At 39.1% G+C, this 22,102-nt stretch overlaps 2 protein-coding genes across 2 annotated transcripts in view; both read right to left on the reverse strand.

Annotated features, from left to right (window-relative positions):
- inavab (innate immunity activator b) overlaps positions 1–1,968 on the reverse strand; it is a 31,588-nt gene extending 29,620 nt beyond the window's left edge. Inside the window, exon 1 of the mRNA XM_028447734.1 lies at positions 1,714–1,968. The gene's annotated coding sequence lies outside the window, so the exon portion shown is untranslated. The remainder of the gene's footprint in view (positions 1–1,713) is intronic.
- Positions 1,969–10,553: 8,585 nt separating this feature from the next.
- gpr25 (G protein-coupled receptor 25) lies at positions 10,554–11,654 on the reverse strand. Its single transcript, XM_028446211.1, has one exon. It carries the CDS (start codon positions 11,652–11,654, stop codon positions 10,554–10,556), a length of 1,101 nt encoding a protein of 366 aa, XP_028302012.1.
- Positions 11,655–22,102: the final 10,448 nt, after the last annotated feature.

Here is a 22,102-nt window from a genome sequence, read left to right on the forward strand (position 1 = left end):
TATACTAGTGCAGTGCCCATAGGAAGTATGTATTGCTATAGAAAAGTGGGAGGTTTAATAATTATCACTGTAATATAGGCTAGCATACATCTGCAGAGAGAGAGAGAGAGAGAGAGAGAGAGAGAGAGGTGTGTGTTTAATTTGTACTGTGAGGAAACAAAATATATACTCATAAAAAAACTGTAATTAAACAAAAGTGTATGTCAAAAATAAAAATGTAATTTAAAATAATGAGTAAGATACAATTAAAAGGTAGATATAAGTTGTACTGACGTGGATTGTTCTGCTCCTTTTTAATCATTCATCTCATAAATATACGAGAGCAGCATTAATGTATCAGAACTTATCATTAACCTACAATGTTTCAGACTTCAGCATCAATGGTCTGGTCCACAACAATAGAATGACTATCTACAGATCTTCTGTAGCTCTGATGAGATGTTGTTTAAACACTGAGCAGGTGACGCTGATTAAGGCTGATCATGTTTTCACGGACAAAGTTTCCTAGACACGTTAAAGTTAAGAGGGCACTGGTCGGCTCTGATTTAAAAGTCAGTGATGATTTGCGTAGCTTTTTGGCAGTTTAGTGCGGTTTAGACTGTGTTTGAAGCGGCCAGGACGGGAGGGGGCGGGTGCTGCACCATAATAAACGGTCTCCGGAATCATTTCACCATTTAAAAACGTCCCTTTTCTCACGGTGATGGAGTTTCAACCCGATTCTATCCATTTCCACATTCAACGGTAGATTCTGTTTTCATTGGTCGATTCCGTTAACGTGAATTTTATAGGGGTCTAGTGTAGTTGCTGAGTGGTTTAAAGCGCCGCACTCAAATATCCTTCCGCTAACGTGGGTTCGAAACCCAGATTTGAAAAAATCTTTTTTTTCGTTTTAACATATTTAACACGGCAAAATCCACCTTTAACTATACATATCTGACAAAAATAAACATTTTAGAGTTAGGGATGGGGTTAGATTTAGGGTTAGGGCTAAAATAAAAGGATTAACGGGGTAGCTAAAAATCAATATGACCAAAAATACAAACGACGGGACTCTACGTCACGTGGTGCACCTTTCACGTGACCTAAACTGGCCAATGAGGGGCGCTGCGTATGCATAGAGTGGCGGTCTATGGATACATTTAACGTACCTGTAGTCACGGCCTTCAACTTATCTTGAATTACCATGACTACCTGTCAACATTGAGCTGTTCTGCAAAGCTGCATTATTTATGAACGGCATCATTGCAGTCCAAACAAATCTGACACTGCACACTTGTGAACCAAGCAGCAGCCATGTTGAAAGTCTCAGGTCAATCTGAGCTTGATTCGCAGAGATATTTGAGGAACAAATACACACAGAGAGAGAGAGAGAGAGAGAGAGAGAGAGAGAGAGAGAGAGAGAGAGAGAGAGAGAGAGAGAGAGAGAGAGAGAGAGAGAGAGAGAATCCTTGCTTTTATATTAAGATTAAAAGAGCTTCAGCGAGAAAGACAGCTCTAGCTTCAGAAAGTCTCTGCAGAGGACTGCACTGCAGGGCCTCAGTCACCAGTTTGCAAAAGTTTAGTAACTTTAACTCTATAACTTTCTTTTGTGCAGGGCAATGCAACCTCCCATATTTTGAATCCTGTGCTACAATGATTTGGTCGGATCACATCATCTGCCCTCATGCAGCACACACTGGAGAAGTGTATTTGGTTATAAATAGGTAGTCTTACCTTAGCAGCTCGTTAGCTTGCTAGCATCGTGCTCCCTAACGTCCTGCCCTCCATCGGACAGCAGCCTCCAGCCATTCTGCTGCTGCAGGCTCGTTTCTCCGCAAACAGACACAAGATCGGACTTAAACTACCACAGACTGATGGAACTCTGTCTGTTCAATGTGAGCGCAGTGAGGGAGAAACACTAAACCAAACTACACATTCTGAAACAGGACATTTGATGCACAGGATCCTCCGAGAGATTAGTGGAGCAAGGGAAAGCTGCGCTGCCTTCGAGGACTGTCGGAAACAAAGCAAAAAGTTATTTAACACGATTCACCAAGGCAACCAAGTTGGCCCTTTGTTTAATGGGCTTGTAAACTCTTTACGGAGTCTAACGTGAAAACTTTAACACTTTTTGTAACTTCACTCCCCGCACTGTGTATTTACACTTCCTATGATATTTACAATATTTCAGTTTTCAATTAGTTTATGCTACATTTATATAGCTTTTTTATTTTTTAAACGCCTCATCAAAACCACGTGCAGACATATTCATGGAAAGCATGTGTGAGTACAGTTATTGTGTAGAACTCGTTTTTTTAAATGTATTTTTCTATGCCACAAAAGTTTTAGAATCAACGACAGCAAGTGGTGATCGTGAAGGCCACACATAGTGCAGATGTTTTCACACGAGAAGTTTACAGCAGTCACCAGGAAGAGAAAGTTGATGTTTACATGTGACATTAAACTTTCTAAATCACAAAAGATGTATTAATTGGTCTTTAAAGATTGATAATGTTCGTGCAGCCGAGCGCTAACGTGTGATGTAATGTAACATGTATTGTTGTAATGCATTAAATACTAACACTTTATCATCTACACCCAGCAGAGGTCAGCACAGCTTCACAGTGTGTCTACAGTGTGAAGGCGTTCAATGAGTTCTCAATGAGTCGTAACTTTATACATAAAAATAAATAAATAAATAAACGTGAACTGCATTTTTAAATATAAAGATAACCTTTATTTGTCCCAAGGCGTAATAAAAATAGCATGGAAAATACATACATATGGACCTGTACACAAGTGGTTCCCAAACAGGGGTACGTGTACCCCTGGGGGTGCATGAGCACATTGCAGGGGGTACTCAGAAAGATGACACAATTCATTGGAAAATAATCAGGAAAGGACTTGGGAGAAGGCTGCTCTTGAACCGTTGTTTGATGATGACTGTGCCCTCATGGCCCGCGAGGAGTCTGACCCTCCCTCCTCTTTGGTTTCAGTATTAGACAAGACCGAAGTACAGAAGTTTCAACTAGCGTCTGCCTCCACCGCTCCTCCCCCGCTATCTCCATCGAGAGTACCCAGCTGAAGAGGGTGGACGACTTTGTGTGTAAATAAGTGCATTTGTGTTTAAGATTGTGCTTTTATACATTTTGTATATTTTGTATCTTGGGAAAAGCTTAACCAGGGACAGAAGTTGAGAATTAGCACTAGCTATACACTCTGTATGCATCACATCAGTTGCATCTTTTGCTGTAACTATTTCTGACTGCATTGTCCCTGTCAAATGAACAAATAAATACCTGATGGCTGCACTACCATCAACAACGGTAGCCTAAAAAGAGATCAAGGCCAGGATCTTCAAAGCCAGTCAAGCCCTAGTTTGTCTTCGAGCTTGGGTTTTGAAACATCACATTAAAGGAGCATAGGGCAGGATTTAGAAATCCGACTCCACAGTGTCACCACGGTTGTTAGTGTAACTGCAGCCATCAGCCAAGCCACCACGTGAGTGCGCATTCACTGTTTATTACCAGAGCACAGCTGATTAGACACTGTAACTAGAGGATGGATACCTGACCGATGGCCGACTGGACCCGACGGCACCTGACGGATTCGGACAGATATTTAGAACTGGTGGTAGGGTTCGGTCACATAGTGTTGTTCGCGTGCAGCGTTCTTCCATTCCTGCTGCAGCAGCCACAGTTGATGTAGTCCTGGAAAATGCAACTTTAACCGCAACAGAAAGAGCAGTGATCCGAGGTGGAGGGAAAATGGAGCCGAGGACGATAAAGGAATACACCATTGAAACATTCTTTTTTCTACACAATAACATGGATGATCCTTGTCTATTGCGTGCACCACCTTTGTTTGTGTGTCACTTTCGCTTGTTACCCGTGTGCTGATCTAATGTTGACGTTAACATTTGTTTATCAATAGAATTGGTGCTTACCACCTAAACAAACATAAATATGTAATTTCTTTGAGAAAAAAAATTAGGTTTTCATTGTTTAGTCGCTCTCGGATGAGAAAATGAGGCCCGATCCGTCCGTTCATGTGACTGTTTAATGCAAGACCTGTGCACATGCCTCTGCATTCATCTGTGGAACCAAACAGTAGTTTAGTCCACTGTGCTTGTCTTCTTTCAGTTTCCAAGCCTTCTTCTTCTCATTTTTTTTTACGTCCGGGTGTTGGGACGTCGAGAACGTGCACTAGCATCATTTGACATCACCATCAGCGTCATTTGACCTGCAGAACTGCTCGAGGAAATCGGACCCAGAACAACAGTACAAAATGTATCACACAATCTGTTCAAGGCAATAGGTAGAAATATGTGTTTTGAGCGCTTCATCAACCAATAGCATTAAAAGACTTAAAACTAATGTTTATTTTTCACAAATCCTGTTCTATGCTCCTTTAAGCGGTCCACAAAGTTGTACAGGGCAGTTGTTCTCACCATGCAGCCTCTTCTATGGATGTGAGACATGGGACCTGTAAAAAAGACACTCGAATCAGCCACAGAAGGAAGTCTGAAGTCTATTCAGAACATTCACTGGCAAGATGTCACAACATTATCAGGCTAATGGATAATATTTGTCAATCTTTTGACATTTTGTTTATTTAAAAAAAATAAAAAAATTCAGGTCTATAATTTCTGTTCAAATATTGATATTAGTACAAACTGTATAAGAAATAACACAGCCAAGAAGTCACAAGATAAGGGCTAAATGATAATTACGTTTGCGCCAATGTAAGTAAATTTTTTTGCTCAAGGTATTGAAAACCCACATTCTTTTTTTTTTTTTCATGTCAAAAGGAACAAAAAAACCACAGACAGTCATTTTATGCAAGCTGCAGAGTTGGCACAGACTAAATGTTCTGCTTATTTCTGTTTGAAGCGTAAAAACTTCCCCTTTGTTGTGCGTGGACCACATTGACAATAGAGAATAGTGGCTGCACGAAGACCCTGGAAGTGTTGTGAAAAAAAATTAAAAAATGAAAAATAAGTGAAGGGCAGAGGAGCTTGTGTTTGACTTCTTTTTTTTTCTTCTCAAAATATAATTTTTACATTGATCTTACAGCCACCAGCAACATGTTTTTCATGTAAGTAAATGTTTGAGGAATAAAGAGATTAGTTTAGCTTTGATGGTTTTCAAAATGTACCTTTGAAATACAGTAATGCTAATTCTAATAGGATCTGCCAGAAAATTTTAGATGTGGAACCTTAAAAAAAACAAAACAAAAAAAAAACAGCGAATACATTATTATTATACTTAATGAAAAAACATACTTAAACTTACAACATTAAAGATGCATTTTTAACATTTGGTTTTCTTTAAAAATTATAATTTGGTTGTAGTTTTACAGTGATTCAAATCCATGTTGAGGAGATCAGTGTAAAGTGAATACTCATTTAGCAAGCAGAAGGTGAGGTATCTCATATAAAGATCATAACGGCTTCTTGATTTCAAAACCAGAGTTTGGTCATTCAAAGCAGTAGAGCTCCATGAGAACCTCAGAACTGTTTATTCCCATTGAAATTGAGAGAAACTGGCAGCTTCAGAAGAGGAAACATTTGATAACACGCAGGTCTCACCTTTCACTTTGTGTGTGCCAGGCTTACAGGAAACAATCTAGTTTTTCAGGGCTTTCATTTACCGTAACTACCAAAGACTTCTTTAGTAACTTTGTCAATACATTTTGCAAAAGGAAAATAAAACTAAACAAAAATGGAAAAAAAAAACCAAACTTTTGTGTTCAACAGATACAAATGACCTACCTTCTCAAATTATTTCTAGATTTATAAAAACCCTCAGATTTAATTTTTACTCCTAGCTGTTAGTTTGAGTAGTTTAATGAAACAATAAGGGATTACATGAAATTGCATTAGAACCATATCCAAAACTTTAACAGTGAGGAGAAACAAAAATGATATTAATAATAGTAATAAAAAAATGAAAATAAATCAAACAAGGCAAAGAGAGAACAATTGTTACAGAAATCCTGCTCATGAAGCCTATACATGTTCGAAAAGGAATAGGAGAAAGTCTATACTTAAGATCCTACCCCTTGTAATATCTAGTACTATACATATAATCTTATTATAATATACACATATTTACACTATATATATATATATATACCTATAGAAGAACATATAGAAGACTTTATGTATTTATGTTTAAATTGTTTTAAAGTCAAATTCTTTATTTTTATTTCAACACACAAACTGCTACCACTTACTGACACACAAAAGCTTTTTTTGGTTTTCCGTGCGTGCAGTGACCGAAAGTTCATTTTGTCTCTCAAGTTATAAGTCTCAGTTTTTCAATAAACAATTTCTGAATATTTTTAGGGAGAAGTTTTTGTTGTGCTTTAAATGCTATTTTACTTATTTGAAAAGCTACAATTTCTGCTAATGTTAGTAATTTAGATTTATTGAATAGTGGCTCGGTGTGGTCCAGATATCCTGTATTATGAACATAACGCATTGCTCCTTTTTGAAGTGAAATTAATGGTTGTAATCTTGTTTTGTAGTTATTTCCCCAAACTTCTGCACAGTAAGTGAGAAATGGAAATACTATTTAACAGTAAAGTGTGTGGCGTGCGCTATAATTTAAATCATGTCTTGCTCTGTTGAGTACAGCTACACTTTTTAATGTCTTTTTATAATATGCGGTTGCCAACTAATTTGGTTGTCTAGTATAACGCCGAGAAATTTAGTTTCGTATACTTGTTTAATGTGATTGCCATCAAGAGAAACCCTAATTTCAAATTTTTTTGGCCTGTTTCCGAAATACATAATTTTTGTTTTGTCCATATTAAAGGATAGTTTGTTGATAGCAAACCAGGTTCTTATTTTACTGAATTCATTTGTAACATCACTTATTAATTGTTGTAGATCAGAGCCGGAAGCAAAAAAGATTTGTGTCATCAGCAAACAGTGTCAGTTTCAATAATGTAGACACTTTACATAAATCATTAATGTAGAGAATAAACAGTTTTGGACCCAATACAGATCCCTGGTGAACTCCACAGGTAACATGTAAGGAAGTAGAACAATGTGCCTTTAAACTAACAAATTGCTTTCTATTGCTCAAAAAACTCTGCACTAGGGCCAGGACAAAGCGTCAATGTAATCGATGACATAGACGCAAAAAATACGTTGACGCAAAATATGCGCTGATGCGTCATCCGACCAAAACAAAGATGACGGCACTGGAGAATAACTGACGCGAGTGCCTGCTCCGAGTTTCGAAAGTGTATGGCACCGGGTGTGACAGGGTGTCGCGTCGACGTGACAAGGAGGAAACACCCGCAGCAGCAGCAGCAACACGCAACACAATAACTGATGTGAAAGCCGACTTTTTAAAATATATATAACTCAAGCCTCTTGCTTTGTTAATGTCACCTATTGTAAATTGTACACACACACGCGCGCACGCACACGCACGCACGCACACTTCTTTAGGTAAAAGGAAAGTTTATCTTTTTTTATCCTTTTATTAGCAAATGGAATTTTGAGTTTAAGGAGTGGTAGAGTGTATTACTTTAAGTTGTTGTTATTTTCATGTGAATGAAGAATTAAAAGATGGACTTTTTTCAGTAGGCTAGGCCTATGTGTTTTCGACAGCTCCCACTGCCTTTTTATTTTTTATTGACTGACTCTGAAAGCATTATTTTGTACTTTTATATTATTACATGAACTTTTTTTGGAATTTTGAGTTGAAGAGCAATAAACATACTGTATGCTGCAATGTTCAGGAATTCATGTTTTTTTCCCTTCATTTTAGATTTGTAAATCAACATGTATAAATTACCTTTAGTCAATGAATGGGGAGATAATCAATAATCGAATCGAGTCGAGTCGAATCAAACTGGAAAAATTAATCATTAGATTAATCGATGCATCGAAAAAACAATCGCTATCTATGAACTTTTCCAAATGGTTATTGAAAAGCTTTTCAAGAATTTTTGAAAATTGTGGTAATATTGAAACAGGTCTGTAATTCTTAAAATCATGCCGGCCACCAGATTGATGTAGCGATATAACTTTAGCTGTTTTTATTTGACAAGGAAATGTACCAGTACTAAAGTTCATACTTGTGTAAGATCAAATCAAAGATCAACAATTAAAAAAACCTAAACTAAAAAAATTCAACAAACAAACAGAAATCTAGAAACTATAAAAAGAGTTTTCAAAAAGAAAAAAAAAAAACTACATTTCAGGAATTAAATGTAATGAAAATGTTTGAAAAGTGTGTAATGACAAGCTCGCAGTTACATGTCCTTCAGCATTTGTGCGCCACGATACCTGCCAGACCTTGTTTAGTTTTAGAAAGGAAGGTGAAGATGACTAACCTGTCTGGTGTTATATAAATGAAGCTGTGAATTTCATTTGAAGAAGTTTCGAATCAACATAAAGGAAAAAAAAACATGCATTTGTAAATAAAGACAGATGAATATTTGTATCAAAAACTGAATGTTCAGAAGCTTCTGTTCAACTAGAGAAAGTTTTGTAGAGAAGACATTTTAGCAGTATAGAAAAGAATACCAAACACTTTCCATTAAGTCATTTAGTTTGTTTCAGCAGTTGTTTCTGTGCCTCACATTACAGAATTTACCATAAACTACCATATGGAATAGAGAACATTGATAACCTGCATGTCGATGCTCAAATCCCCAATCCTCTCAACGTACGGCAGGAACAAAACTTTGTAGATAAACTTCTTCGAAATAACACAACAGGAAAAATGTGTGTATAGAGATTGATTAACCTAAAAAAAAAAAATAAAAAAAATACATATATGTAAAGAAATCTAACAGGTCATACTATACTTTCTGTGTCATAAGTAAAATGGTAATGTAATTTTCAAACTCTGAAAGCCTCTGGCTCAAATGTGAAGAAAACTGATTCATTTTGTGCATGTAAGTGGAAAACTAGTGGGCAGAGATGAACATTTGAACTTTCATAAGCCTGAATGTGCCTACACAATCACACAACTACAGCAAACCTATGAGTTCTTCACAGCTGTACATAGAGCTGCTCGAACAAAGACTACGATTTATGATCCAACAACACACACACACACACACACAAAATTAAAAAATGCCTATTGCAATTATTTTTATTTTGGATTAACATCATCTGAGAAAAATTGACTGCATCGTCCACAGATCAGTGGATTGGTAGGGGGTTAAGCTACTCTACCCCCGGCCCTCAGGTCAGTATTCAGGAATGTGTGGACTGCGAAAACGTTTCAACGCTCAAAAATAATGAGTTTATTGGACTCAGTAACAGATTTACGTGTGGATTAAAGAACAGTTGATTTAACTTAAACCTAAACTGCTTTTTTCTACCACCTTTTATTGGTATTAGGCTTTCATTCTCTCAGCTTAAGTTATGCTGTAACTACCATAAAAAGAAGAATTACATTATCAACATTCATGTACGCATTGAGAATAATGACCAATCTGAGCATTAACACATGAAAGAACATGTGTGGTTTTGTTGTTTCATGAGTTTTTTTTGTCATTTTTCTGTCATTTTGGAAAGTGACAATGTAGTTTTGTTTATTTTTCGAATGATTGTGTGTTTTTGTCATTTTGTGCATGTAAGTGGAAAACTAGTGGGCAGAGATGAACATTTGAACTTTCATAAGCCTGAATGTGCCTACACAATCACACAACTACAGCAAACCTATGAGTTCTTCAAAGCTGTACATAGAGCTGCTCGAACAAAGACTACGATTTATGATCCAACAACACACACACACACACACACACACACACACACACACACACACACACACACACACACACACACAAAATCAAAAAATGCCTATTGCAATTATTTTTTATTTTGGATTAACATCATCTGAGAAAAATTGAGTAAATACATGTTTTTTAAACACATAAAACGGGTTGTGTCTCCAATATTTCAATACAGCTCCACTTAATGCCCAGCACAAAAAGTAAAACTTTAATTAAAACGTAGAATCACGTTAACATTACAACTTCATTGTAAAATTGTATTGAATATAATGCAATAAAAACAAAATTAATAATGGTCATCTCTAGACAAAAAAAACCAAACTACTACACACAAACAAACAAACAAACAAACAAACAAAAAAAACAAACAGTACAAGTACAAAATGAAATCACCAAAAAATGTACAATACAGCAAAATATGAGAGTAAAAAGCACAAAAGCCACAAAGACATAAACAATGTTGTTTGCAATAGAGCAGATGATATAACAAAAAGACCCCCACACAACAGAAAAGTCAATACATTAAAAAAAAAAAAAAGAGTCATAAAACAAACAAAAAAACAAAAAACAAAACAATGAAACCAACACACTTGAATATACAACTTTAATACACACTATCAAAAACAACAAAGAAAAAAAAAAGTCATACACAGCAAATTTATGGTGGAAAAAAAACCCGCACATCTAACATAAACCTAAAAATTAATCTGTTCACTAAAAATACACAGAACAGCACATCTTCAGAACATTTGGCTAAAAGTGGTATCATCATTCTTACTAAACGCTGCAGAGTAACCTGACCTTTGCTAAGGTGCCTGGACCTGATTTCTCCCTGCGACTGTACTGGTATCTGTGGTGCCTGCATTGGTGGATGAGGAGTTGTAGACCTGTAATAAATTTGTCTTTCCAATGCAGTTATTGTAGAAGATCCCAGCACGCTTCCTGAAGTGGTTGTCCAGGAAAAAGTAAATGGCAGGGTTCACGCAGCTGTTAAAGAAGGCTAAGCAGCAGCCGATGAGGAGCCCGTCTCTTTGCCACACATCACATTCAAAATCAACCTCAGAGAGCTGTGAGATGACGATGATGGCTTTAAAAATGTTGAAAGGCAACCAGGACACAATGAACGCCACAACAATGCAGAAGACCATCTTGAGGGAGTGTCTGCGACGAGCGCTGACCCGAGAACTTCCAGCTGCTTTGCAATGCTGGTTGAGGCGTAGGATTATGGAGCCATAGGCGAGAACGATGATGACCAGAGGAAAGAAGAAGGTGAGAATGGCCAAAGTCAGGCTTATGACCAGAAAAAAAGTAGATTGGTTGTCCTCGACACAGGACGGTCCATGATTAGATGACTCCACGCTCCGGTACACCAGGGAGGGGACCCCAATCACCAGAGACACCAACCATACTATAGCACAAGTGGTCCGGACACACCAGCTGCTCCTCAGGAACCTAGAATCCATCACTTTCACCACAGCCAAGTAGCGATCGATGCTCATGCAAGTGAGGAAGAACACATTGGACAGCCGGTTCACAGCGATAATGTAGCTGCTTAGTTTGCACAGTAAGTCCCCAGCAGGTCCAAAGTGCCAGCGATGGTCCTGGCTAGAAGAGATGGCCCACAGAGGCAGCGTGAGGACGAAAATGAGGTCAGCCAAGGCCAGGTTCACGACAAAGGTGTCCACCAGACGACCATCACCTCTGTTTCTTCCGCAGCCTAAGACCAAGATCACCAAAAGGTTTCCTACAAATCCAGTGAGAAATATGAGGAAATAAACTATGGGCAGGAAGATGACGGAGCCTTGAAGGTGTGAGGTGGGACAGTCTTGGCTCACGTTAAGTGACCCAAAATCAGTACTGTCATAATAGTACATATAATCTGGATAATAATCAGTGTAATCCTCCATTGTCAGAAGTGCTCTCTGCTCAGACAGAGTGATTTATCTAATGCACCCGCTCAACAATGGGCTGCTGCCACCGGATTTTACCTGTCAAAACCACACAGAAAAACAGAAACCACAAATTAGTGCTCAAAGTCGCTCCAATTCTGCACTTTTTTGACTGTGCAAATACCTGACTGTGCATTTCTGCACTTTGAACCTTTTGTAGGTGCAAGATTTAGAATATAAACTGTGATTTAACAGATACAAGTCCTTTACTGTAAAAAAAAAAGACAAACTGCAAAAAACATAGTGAATGCAAGGTAGCCACACACACGCACACGCACACGCACACACACGCACACGCACACGCACACACACACGCACACACACACACACACACACACACACACACACACGCACAGAAGAGTGAGATGCAAACTTTTTGATGTGGTCATCAAATGTGCAAAATTGTATTCGCTTGTGTGTGTGTGTGTGTGTGTGTGTGTGTGTGCGTGTGTGTGTGTTTCCTCTCTGACCAGTAGAGGGCAGGTAAGATTTACATCTAGTCTGAACCCTGAATCTCCCACACCTGTATCCCCCTGAATAAACATTACTTAGAAATTGTGTGCTACTGTTCCCTAAACAACCTGTTTAACCAGGTAAGCAAAGGTTTATGGTTCATTACTTTGATACCTTCTTAAGGAGGTCCCTCTTTATGAAGCCTGTTTAATAGAGCTGATAAAACAATTGTTTTAGCTGGTACTAATGCCATTAAATTGGTGTTTTAGCTGATGTTTAACGCCATTGCTGAACATAACATTAAATACACCAAATAAAAACATTTTAACCACCAACTATCCTCAAAGTCAGCTTATATTTCATAGGTTTGCTGCTTGCGTTATAGGTTTTTTATATCTTTATATGTTGGATATGATTAATTATTATAGTTTTTCTTACAAGTCCTTAAAATTTCAAACCACAAAATACATTATTTACATGTCATAGCTTCCTAAATAACTTTTACTAAATCAGTATGATAGCTGTCAAAACCTAACTTGGGCCATTTTCTGACTGTGTAACTAAACACATCTCAGGTTCATGATTGGACAGCATCTCTGCCTGTTATATTGGAGAATAGAACCTATCAATATTTGTTGTGGTTTGTAGTGTTTCCTTCTTTGCTTAAGCCTGCTAAATAAATGACAATCATTTGCAGGTTAGTGAAGTCACATCTTGCTATTGGTGGAAACTCCTCAAGTTTAGATAGAATTGTCTGTTTAATATACAAAGTCACTTTTTGTATTGTGTCTTTCTACTCATGGAGGAGTTTCCAGCTATTAGCTGGATTTAGAAGTTCCACCATTCATTGGGGATTTGTTGGATATTTTAGTTGTGTCTTAAGTCACTCCTTTTTTTCAAATGCAACCGGCTTTGAGTGTATACTCTGTTTTTCCCCCTACCCAGTCGACGAGTCTTTGGTTTGCAACCTCACTTTTATATATCAGAGAGTATTGTGTGGTCACTGGTTCTTCATTGTCTCTGCATTTGCTTCTTTTGTAAATAGGGTTACATCTGTTTGCTTCTTCCTGCAGCCAATGGGTGACTGCTTGGTAATGATCCTTGTTAAGGTTTCTTTCTGGCCTCTCTGCATCAAAGCTTTAAAAATGGAAAGATTTAAATACCATGTACAAGGAGGCACTTTGATTGCAAACTGGATATCATGAAGAAAATGTCTCGCTAGGTTGCTTTGGCTTTAAAGCAATAGAGTTGCATAGTCATGACATGAACCCAACTAGAGCCTGAACATTCAGTGGATGATAATGTTGATGCTACATTGATATGCTGATAAAGTTATTTTCTACATGCGAACAATAAAGTTGTGTGTCAGTAATTTTAAAGTCAAACATTAATCTAAGGGTGGTTAAAGAGCACAATTTCCAGATTTAATTGTAATAATTGAAGTTTCATTTTGATTAAAAACAGATGTTCAATTATGAACGATTATCCATTCAATTTTTGATTATTGCTGATTATTCATCTTCCATTTAACATCAGTCCGCTGCTGATATTATTGATAATGTAAATACCGTAAACAATCTTTCAATACTTCAGAACGGGTTCATAATCGTGAATAATACAATTGCAATTACTTTTTACTCCCACCCTTATAATCTACTAGTTTGAATCAGTTGTTTTCCCATCCTCAGAGATAGTCAACACTCAGGTGACCTTGACACTTGTGAGCATTCTTGCGGAGGAGGAAACTGTCATCACGACAACCTTCTCAGAACGGCGCTGACAACAGGAAGAGTGTACTCCCAGGTCCAGCGCAATGTTATTGTGTTAGGTCAGGGAAAGGTGGGGTCGAAGAACAGGCCACATCTTAACAGAAAACACCACATTGTTTTGTAAAGAGTTTCAGAAAGCTCAAAGAACAAATGACTCTCTAATGGGATCACTGCGCCACTCTCTATAGCACTTTGAAATCTTGTTCCAGCATTTTTTTTACTTTGCACTGTCAAGGTGATGTGTGGATATACTCATCACTGCAGAAAATTCTGTCAGCTCTCATTGTTAGGTTTGACGTCATTGTCCTTCATGCTCAGCTGTACCTTCTACTTTTCATTATTTCTGCTGTATTCTTGCTGCTCTGTCAGTAGAATGCTACATTCCTCTCTCCGAATAAGTGCTGGCTCACTCCAATTGAGCAGAGTAAATGCAAGGACCATTGAATGGAGCAACCTCAATGGGAGAAAATAAACAATTGCATTGGTCCATGGGTGCAACGGGGGAGAGCGGATGAGGGGAAGGGGGAAAGGCCTCCCTAACGTGCTAAGATTCCCATGGATACTTAGTCCCTTTTTTGTTTGGAGGAGTATCTCGTAAAAGTACTTCAACAGTGGATGATTTCGCTTTTCCTTTTACTCTTGTTTTATTTGAGGAGAGAAAGGGTGGTATGCGTCAGGCTGATTGTTAGACAAGGTGTAGGGAGGGGGGGTGACATGGTCAAACACACACACACACGCGCACACGCACACACACACACACACACACACACACACACACACACACACACACACACACACACACACACACACACACACACACACACACAAACATACAATTTGCTCCCCACTTGTCAAGTGTTAAGTTTGAGAAAAGAGGTCCATTGTTTGGATGTGAAAGGTTCTTGTTTTCGCTGTTTAACTGAATCAAAGGTCCTTCTGGCACAAAGGATTGCACTGCCTCAGTCCTCCATAATGTGTCATTTTAAGTGGTTAGGAGCTTTTAGCTCTTCCCTTTTAGTGCAAAATGCCTCAACCTTTCAATCCTCTTTCATTACAGTGATCATTACAATGATCAAAATGCACTTTTTTCAAAACTCTAACACGTTTTCCAATTTCTTGGATACAATTCACATAAACCAAAGATCTTTTGTTCATTGAACTATAATCACCTGTTCAAAATGACATAACTTAACATCAAAGTATAACCATTTCAAAATGCTATTTATTTCATTACAATAATCTAACTATCAATTGATACAACTTCTCAAAATGACAAATAACTGTTGCATTACTCTTAAAGCATAGTGTTATGGAAAGTGAAGATGAGCACATTCAGATCATGAAAGTTTCAAGATTATGTCAATGATTGACACCACCTGTGACACCAATTTGTTACTGATGACTGATCTGACCTTGTGGTATGGGTAAGTGGCATCCACAACAAGATCTGTAGTGATACAACATGGAGCAGGCAGGTGGTCATCATAGAGGTCAAGTAGGAGAAAGAAGAGGAGAAAGACGTGGTCAAGGGAATGGCAGTGGACAAGCACCCCGTTTGAGAGGTGGCCATGGGCCCCGTTTGAGAGGTGTGGGGGAACGGGGTCGAAGACAAGGGCCGAGACAACGACGGCAAAGAGTCTCCAATGAGATTAGAGCAATGGTTGTAGATCATGTCATCAATCATGGCATAACAATGATTGAGGCAGCGAGAATGATACAACCAAACCTTAGAAGATCAACAATGGCCTCAATCATTAGAACTTTTTGTAATGAGAACCGGTAAGTCTTCAGCATGCACAAAAGTAAACATTACAGTACTGTAGGCTACTCTTACTGTAATTGTCAAATGATTGTACACTGCATGCCAATGTGTAGCACAGAGTAGGTAATGTGACAATGAAAATGTGTTCTACAGTATGATGACATGTTATTCCTGTCATATTCCCTACAGAATTGAGACGAGACCCAATAGTGCAGGCAGAGGCAGACTCCTCACTGAGGAACAGGAATGACATTTGGCTGAAGATCTCTTTAGGAATGTGGAAGCCATAAGTTTGCTGACCATTACACATGTTCTGAAAAGGCACCAGGTGTCCCTCAAACAGTTGTACCGTGTGCATTTTGAAAGAAATGCAGACAGAGTGAAGCAACTGAGGATTGAGTATGTTCAGGTATGTTCAGTTTCATGATGCCTGTTTGTGAAAAAATCCCCACCATTGTACTGTAATCAATACTGTACAGTCAATCTCTTTCCAACATGTCTTATTGCAGTGGTTCTCAACTGGCCTCACCCTGGGACCCATATTTTGCCACGGTCATTGAATCGCGACCCACTTATTTTTATAATTCAACCAACCAAAATCAGTTTTTCAAAAATAGCTGTTGAAAACATGCAAATATAACCATAAATACATCTATATATTTTCCCTGTGCAACATGCATTTCACAGCATGCCTATCAAATGAAAAGCTTCTTTTAAACTAAAACACAAAGTCCAACATGAGAGACATATTTTTGACCTGCTGTCCACGACCCACCGTGTAGAGGTCTGCGACCCACTTTTGGGTCCTGACCCACCAGTTGAGAATCCTGTCTTATTGTACATGGAGGGTGTTGGCCCTGGATGCGGATGAAAATCATCACAAATTTGTTTTTGTGGATGAGGCAGGCTTCAACCTGGCCAAGACAAGGAGGAGAGGCCAAAATTACATATACCTGGACGATGTGGGGCCAACATCAGTATGTGTGCGGCGATATCAGAAGATGGTGTGGTAGGGCGTAGATCTCGGATTGGTGCATACAATGCAGAGCTCCTTGTCACATTTGTTGATGAATTAACTCTAGTCTGTAGAGCTGTTGGTGTAATTTATGTAATTGTGTGGGACAACGTCCCAGGCCCACCCGTTTCAGGCGCATCCACAGTTCCTCACTGTGTACTTGCCCCCATACTCTACTTTCCTTAACCCATTGAGGACTTTTTCTCCGCCTGGAGGTGGAAAGTGTATGGTTGGCACCTGCATCAACAAGTGACCCTTCTTCAGGCCATGGACAATGCCTGCAATGACATTACAGCAGACCAATGTCATACCTGGCAAAGGTACTTTCCAAGATGTTTGGCAAACAAAAACATCGTTGCGGATGTGGATGAGAACCTGTGCACAATCCACAAGACAGGGTTGATGGGGATGACGAGTGATTGTTGATCCTTTGTTTAGCTTTTTTTTTCTTACTGTACAGTAGCCAGGTGAGGAACATGTCAGTTTGCTTTGCAGGACTTTTTTTTGTTTTGTTACAGTACTTGTTGCTTTCATTCAACCTATGTTGTCATTTAGTTTGTATTCATCAATACGTTTCAGCTTTGTTCAATGACTCCACTGTGTCTGTGGTATTTTTTCTACTAATCCTTTTACAGTGACATTACGTGTAGCACAGGATGAAAGATGTATCACATATTTTGTACTACAATATTTAATGGTTGTACAAACAACTAAACAGTGAAACTATGTGTATGTTGTGTGTGGGTCATCTAAAGAAATGTCCCTAATTAATTTCATGATAAATGAGTTATTGGACAGCCTGTGATGCAAGTTGTGACCGTTTTGAGTTTTGTATCTAGAGTTGTGAAAAATTACATCAAGGTTCTGAAACTAGCGTCAAAGCTATTGACAAAAACTGTAACACCTTGTACCTGATTTTTGGTCATTTAAATACATACATACCTGATAAAGCAACAATTTAAAGTTTTTTTTTATTATTTTCCATAACCCAAGAAATGTAATGGGTTAAGAGAAGATCAAAAGGAAGAATATAGCTGCTGCGCAGTAATGGTCAGGGGTCAGGCAATAATAGGTGATAATTAGACAATTCTGAGTAAATGATTAATGGACTCGACTTATATAGTGCTTTTATGAAAAAGTAGTTCCAAACCACTCTACAATATAAGCTCATTCACTTATCAATGTGGTCAAATTTATTTTTGAGAAAAAATTGTGCAGTAAGTGTTAGGAGGAACTTAGAATACTGGACCCAATAGCAGACTCGGACACTGAAATATAATTTAAATGTTTAATCTATGCCGTGTTCCGGTACACATCAGCGGAGACAACAATACAAAAGAAAAATCCGTCAAGCAGAGACCTTCCGGCGTAGTGAGGCTCGGGCACAGGTGAGCAGTCCGATCAGGCGACAGATCAAAGGGATTATCCAGAGGGCAGAATCCAGGAAACAAGGCCGGGGGTCACACACGACAGGATCAGTCCGAGCACAATGAAAAATGCTGGAATGCTTGTCATGGGTAACACAGACAATCTGGCAACTGAGCGGTTGTAGAGAGAGTGCTTAAATACAGGGAGAGTTAAAGCAGAACTAAGTAACTTTTCACCTTAATAAATCCTTCTCGTAGTCCATGTGAGGGCAATACAAGTGTTTATGGGTGATTGGGGGGTCTTTCATCTACCCTTGCTGTCTCTGGCCAGAAAATCGCACTTGCAACTTTCCCTGCCTTCGACCCGGTGGCAAGATGTACTGCTTTACTGCAGCCCAATACAAACTAATGCTAGATTATGACCAGCCCCGTGGCTGCACACGGTTGTTTATAAATTCACTTTTCTCAAACTTATATCATGGTGGAGCCAGCAAAAAAAAGGCAGAGAAGACATTTGTCTGAGGAACGGAGCAACTCCATGCAGTGACAGCTCAGCAGCAACACACAGCAACCACACACACTGTCGTCACGGCAACAGGCAAGCATGCACACTGGCAATCCATTGCATCCATCGCAACTCTATCTATCCATCTATCCATCCATCCATCCATCCATTTTCAGAGCCACTTTGTCAGCACACAAACAAACACATCACACACTTTTCCACACTCCCTTCCGTATTACTGCCACATCATTCTTTTATTTTACTTGTCACTCTTCCTCATACTGTTCACATGGTCACATGGGACTATATGTGTGAAGGCACCCTTAGTGTCACTGTTGTATTAGGATTTTTCAGTGATCGGTTGCTGCCGTCTTGGGAGAGCAAAGGTGCGCATGTAGCTGTGGGGTGGGGCAGGTGGCAGGGTTTACTACAGTTTTTACTACAGTGACATAACCAAAAGGAACATTTAGAAGGAGCGCTAAGCGCAAGTTACTAAGCTCTGCTTTAAAGCTGTAGTATGTAGAATCCTGAAACTGGAATGGAAACTACCATGCTCCCCCCTCCCCTCCCTGTTTTGAATCCACTGGCATCCTTGTAAAGTGGCATGACTGTGAAGCTTTTTGCAGTGACTTTTGTCGTTAATCTGGTGACTTTTGAACTCCTTTTTTTCTCAATAGTGACTGGTGACAAATCTAGCAACTGTTTCTTGTATTAATGGAGAGTTTTCTGATGTTTAAGAGACTGAAAGCATGTATCACTCTGTAGTTACTGTCCTCCCCGAACAGCGGGTGCTGCCCTGAGCCCTCCCCCAACTCAAAGCTCTCAGATGGTCAGCTTCATAGTTGCCCCCGACCGCAGCTGCAGGTCAGATTAGGGAGGGGACCCTAATCACTCCGTCTCCAGACTTGAACAGTACGTGGTTAGAGGTCCGCTTTGAATCTGCGTAGTCCGTTCCACCCAAGTAGGTTTGGGCTTTTAGACTGTCGCTTCTTCATGTCGGTCTTTCTTTTTTAGCTTGTCTTGCCGTGGAAGCCGTTGTGCCTAACGCCGCCATGGGGACTTTTCCTGCCGAAATGCCTGCCATGGCACCTTTACTACCGATAGGATATGAACGGCCAATAGACAAAAAATGCTCATGGAGCACTCTGTAAACAGATCTCTGAATGGCTGAAAAGGAGCGTCACACTCCTTGATTTCTAAAGCTTGAATACCGAGCCAATAGAAGGTGCAGAGGTCCAGTGTCCTTTCAGAACACTTTGAATTACAATCTGCTCAAAGGTGATAATGGATTTTTTACCTAAAAAAAAACCCTTTAATGAACAGATGACACACAGCTGAGCATATATTCAGGAGAAAGGTGGCAGAGATTATCCAGGGAGGAAGGTGGCCTTCAAAATAAAAGCTCGGAGGCAGCGACATGTGTGACAGTGAGACAGAAAATAAAGGACAATGTCACATCTCAGTGGTTGGGAGAAGGTCAAATGATAAAACAAGACTATTAATATATTGTAGTGTATTTAACATGACATTACATATGTTTGGCCTTTTTCAAGGACTGTGCTCATGTGTTTACTCAAAGAATATATAAGGATTGGAATGCAGTGTTTCTCCACAGAGTGTATGCACTTTTGTTTATTCAAGCCTATTACATGATGTGTGCAGTGTTAGAGACATACTGTATAAGGCATGTTTTTAGTGTGGCGAAGATCTGCACGGATGTATGACGTATATTCTTCAAAGTCTATATACCCTGTATGTGCTGATGGTCTGGCAGAGCTTGCATTTTGGCTTCTCGCTCTCCAGGCTGTCCACGGAAGCCTGTTTTGACATTGAACCTCTGTATTAATAAACTTCATATTAATATCACGTCGATATCAACAGAGACTCTTTCTGCATCATCACATCAACAAAGACCGAAAGAGAAACCACAACAATATCAAACTCAAAGTACTTTTTTGAGAACATTTTTTTAAAGAAAAAGTTACCAATGTAGCCTGTATGTGATCTTCCCCTATGGCTGCATTGTTAGTGCTAGGTTTAACCAGCGCAGGATGCAAAGTGAACCAGGCACTGGTGACATTTATCCACTTTGTTGTCAGATTTCAGTACGCTCCCGCCTGACAAAGAGCTGGACGCAAAAACCTTTTCAGACCCACCAAGAGGTTGTTTAGGCAGAGAGCACTGAATCCAACCCTCATTTAAGAGGGGAGCCTGACCTGTGCGCTCAAAGCCAAAAGACCAAGTAGGCCTCTCACACCTCACATCATAACAGGCTAAGCATTTAAAACTTGTTTTTTGTCTGTTTAGCCTATTTAGTCATTCCACAAGCCCTTGTTTCACCTGTTGGGTCACTTTTCCCAGGAAGTTTTGCATTTTTTCTTACCTTTTTAATATTTCATCATGGATTTCTTTAAAGGGGACATATCATGCTAAATCCACTTTTTTAGCCCTTAAATGCATTTTGTTGCATATTTAGATTGTTTAGAAGTACAGAAAAGTTCAAATTAGTCTCTTCAGGTGCTCCTTTGATATCTTTATTTTTTCTTTTTTGGTCATATTTTTCAATCTGTTTCGATTTTTCTATTCTCTATTACGTTTTTTGAACAATAACGTCACAGTATTTGCAGCGGAACTGCCAAATTAGTACATCGACTCCAGGCCCAACACTTCAAGGAATCCACCATTTTCATTTCTCGCTTTTATTTTGTAGTCCAAGCTCAAGGATGCCGAAGTTACGAGAGGATAAGTCAAAATGTTCGGTTGTTGAAGCGTGTGGGTTACTACATCCAATTCACCGTCTCCCAGCATCAGAACCTTTTCAAAGTGCCTGGTTGAGTTTTATTTTTCACGGAAATGTACCCACATCTGTGGGTAAGGTCATTTTTGTGTGCGCGAAGCACTTCAAGGATGACTGCTTCTGCAACCTCCGCCAGTATAAAGAAGGATTTGCCGAAAGAATTCATCTTATTGAGGGGTCAATTCCTTCTATCTTTGGAGACGACGAACAGAGCAGTTCGGTCAGCTGTAAATAACGCTATAAAGTGTGATGACAAGACGTCATTGTTTTGTTAGCATTAGCAGTTGCACCGTCTTCATATGTTAGCGCTTTGTGCTCGTTTTAGATCCTTGATGATATGGCCTACGTGATTTAATTTAAGTCTAAAGTTTTCATTAGTCATTTCATTTTGCCGTTTTTGTCTTTGAAAAGGCTGTAACATGTAAAGCTGGATGGACAAGTCTTCCTTTGTTGACATTTTGTAAATAACGTGTGAATAAACATTTTCTGTGCCGCTAATTAATCGTATCTCTTCTATCAAACTACAAAAATGGCCGAACAGGGTGGAGTTGAACCGAGTGTCACCCCTGCAACCTGGAGAGGGGGTGGGGTATGAAGTGTCTCATTTGCATTTAAAGAGACCGCACCAAAACGAGTTGCTCTCAGAAGCACATCAGAAAACCTATCCTATCCTATTTATCCTTTATTCTCTATCTATCCTTTATTTATCCCTCATCCTTTATATTTATCATTATTATT

The sequence above is a fragment of the Gouania willdenowi genome, chromosome 5, assembly GCF_900634775.1.
Source record: "Gouania willdenowi chromosome 5, fGouWil2.1, whole genome shotgun sequence".
NCBI lineage: Eukaryota > Metazoa > Chordata > Actinopteri > Blenniiformes > Gobiesocidae > Gouania > Gouania willdenowi.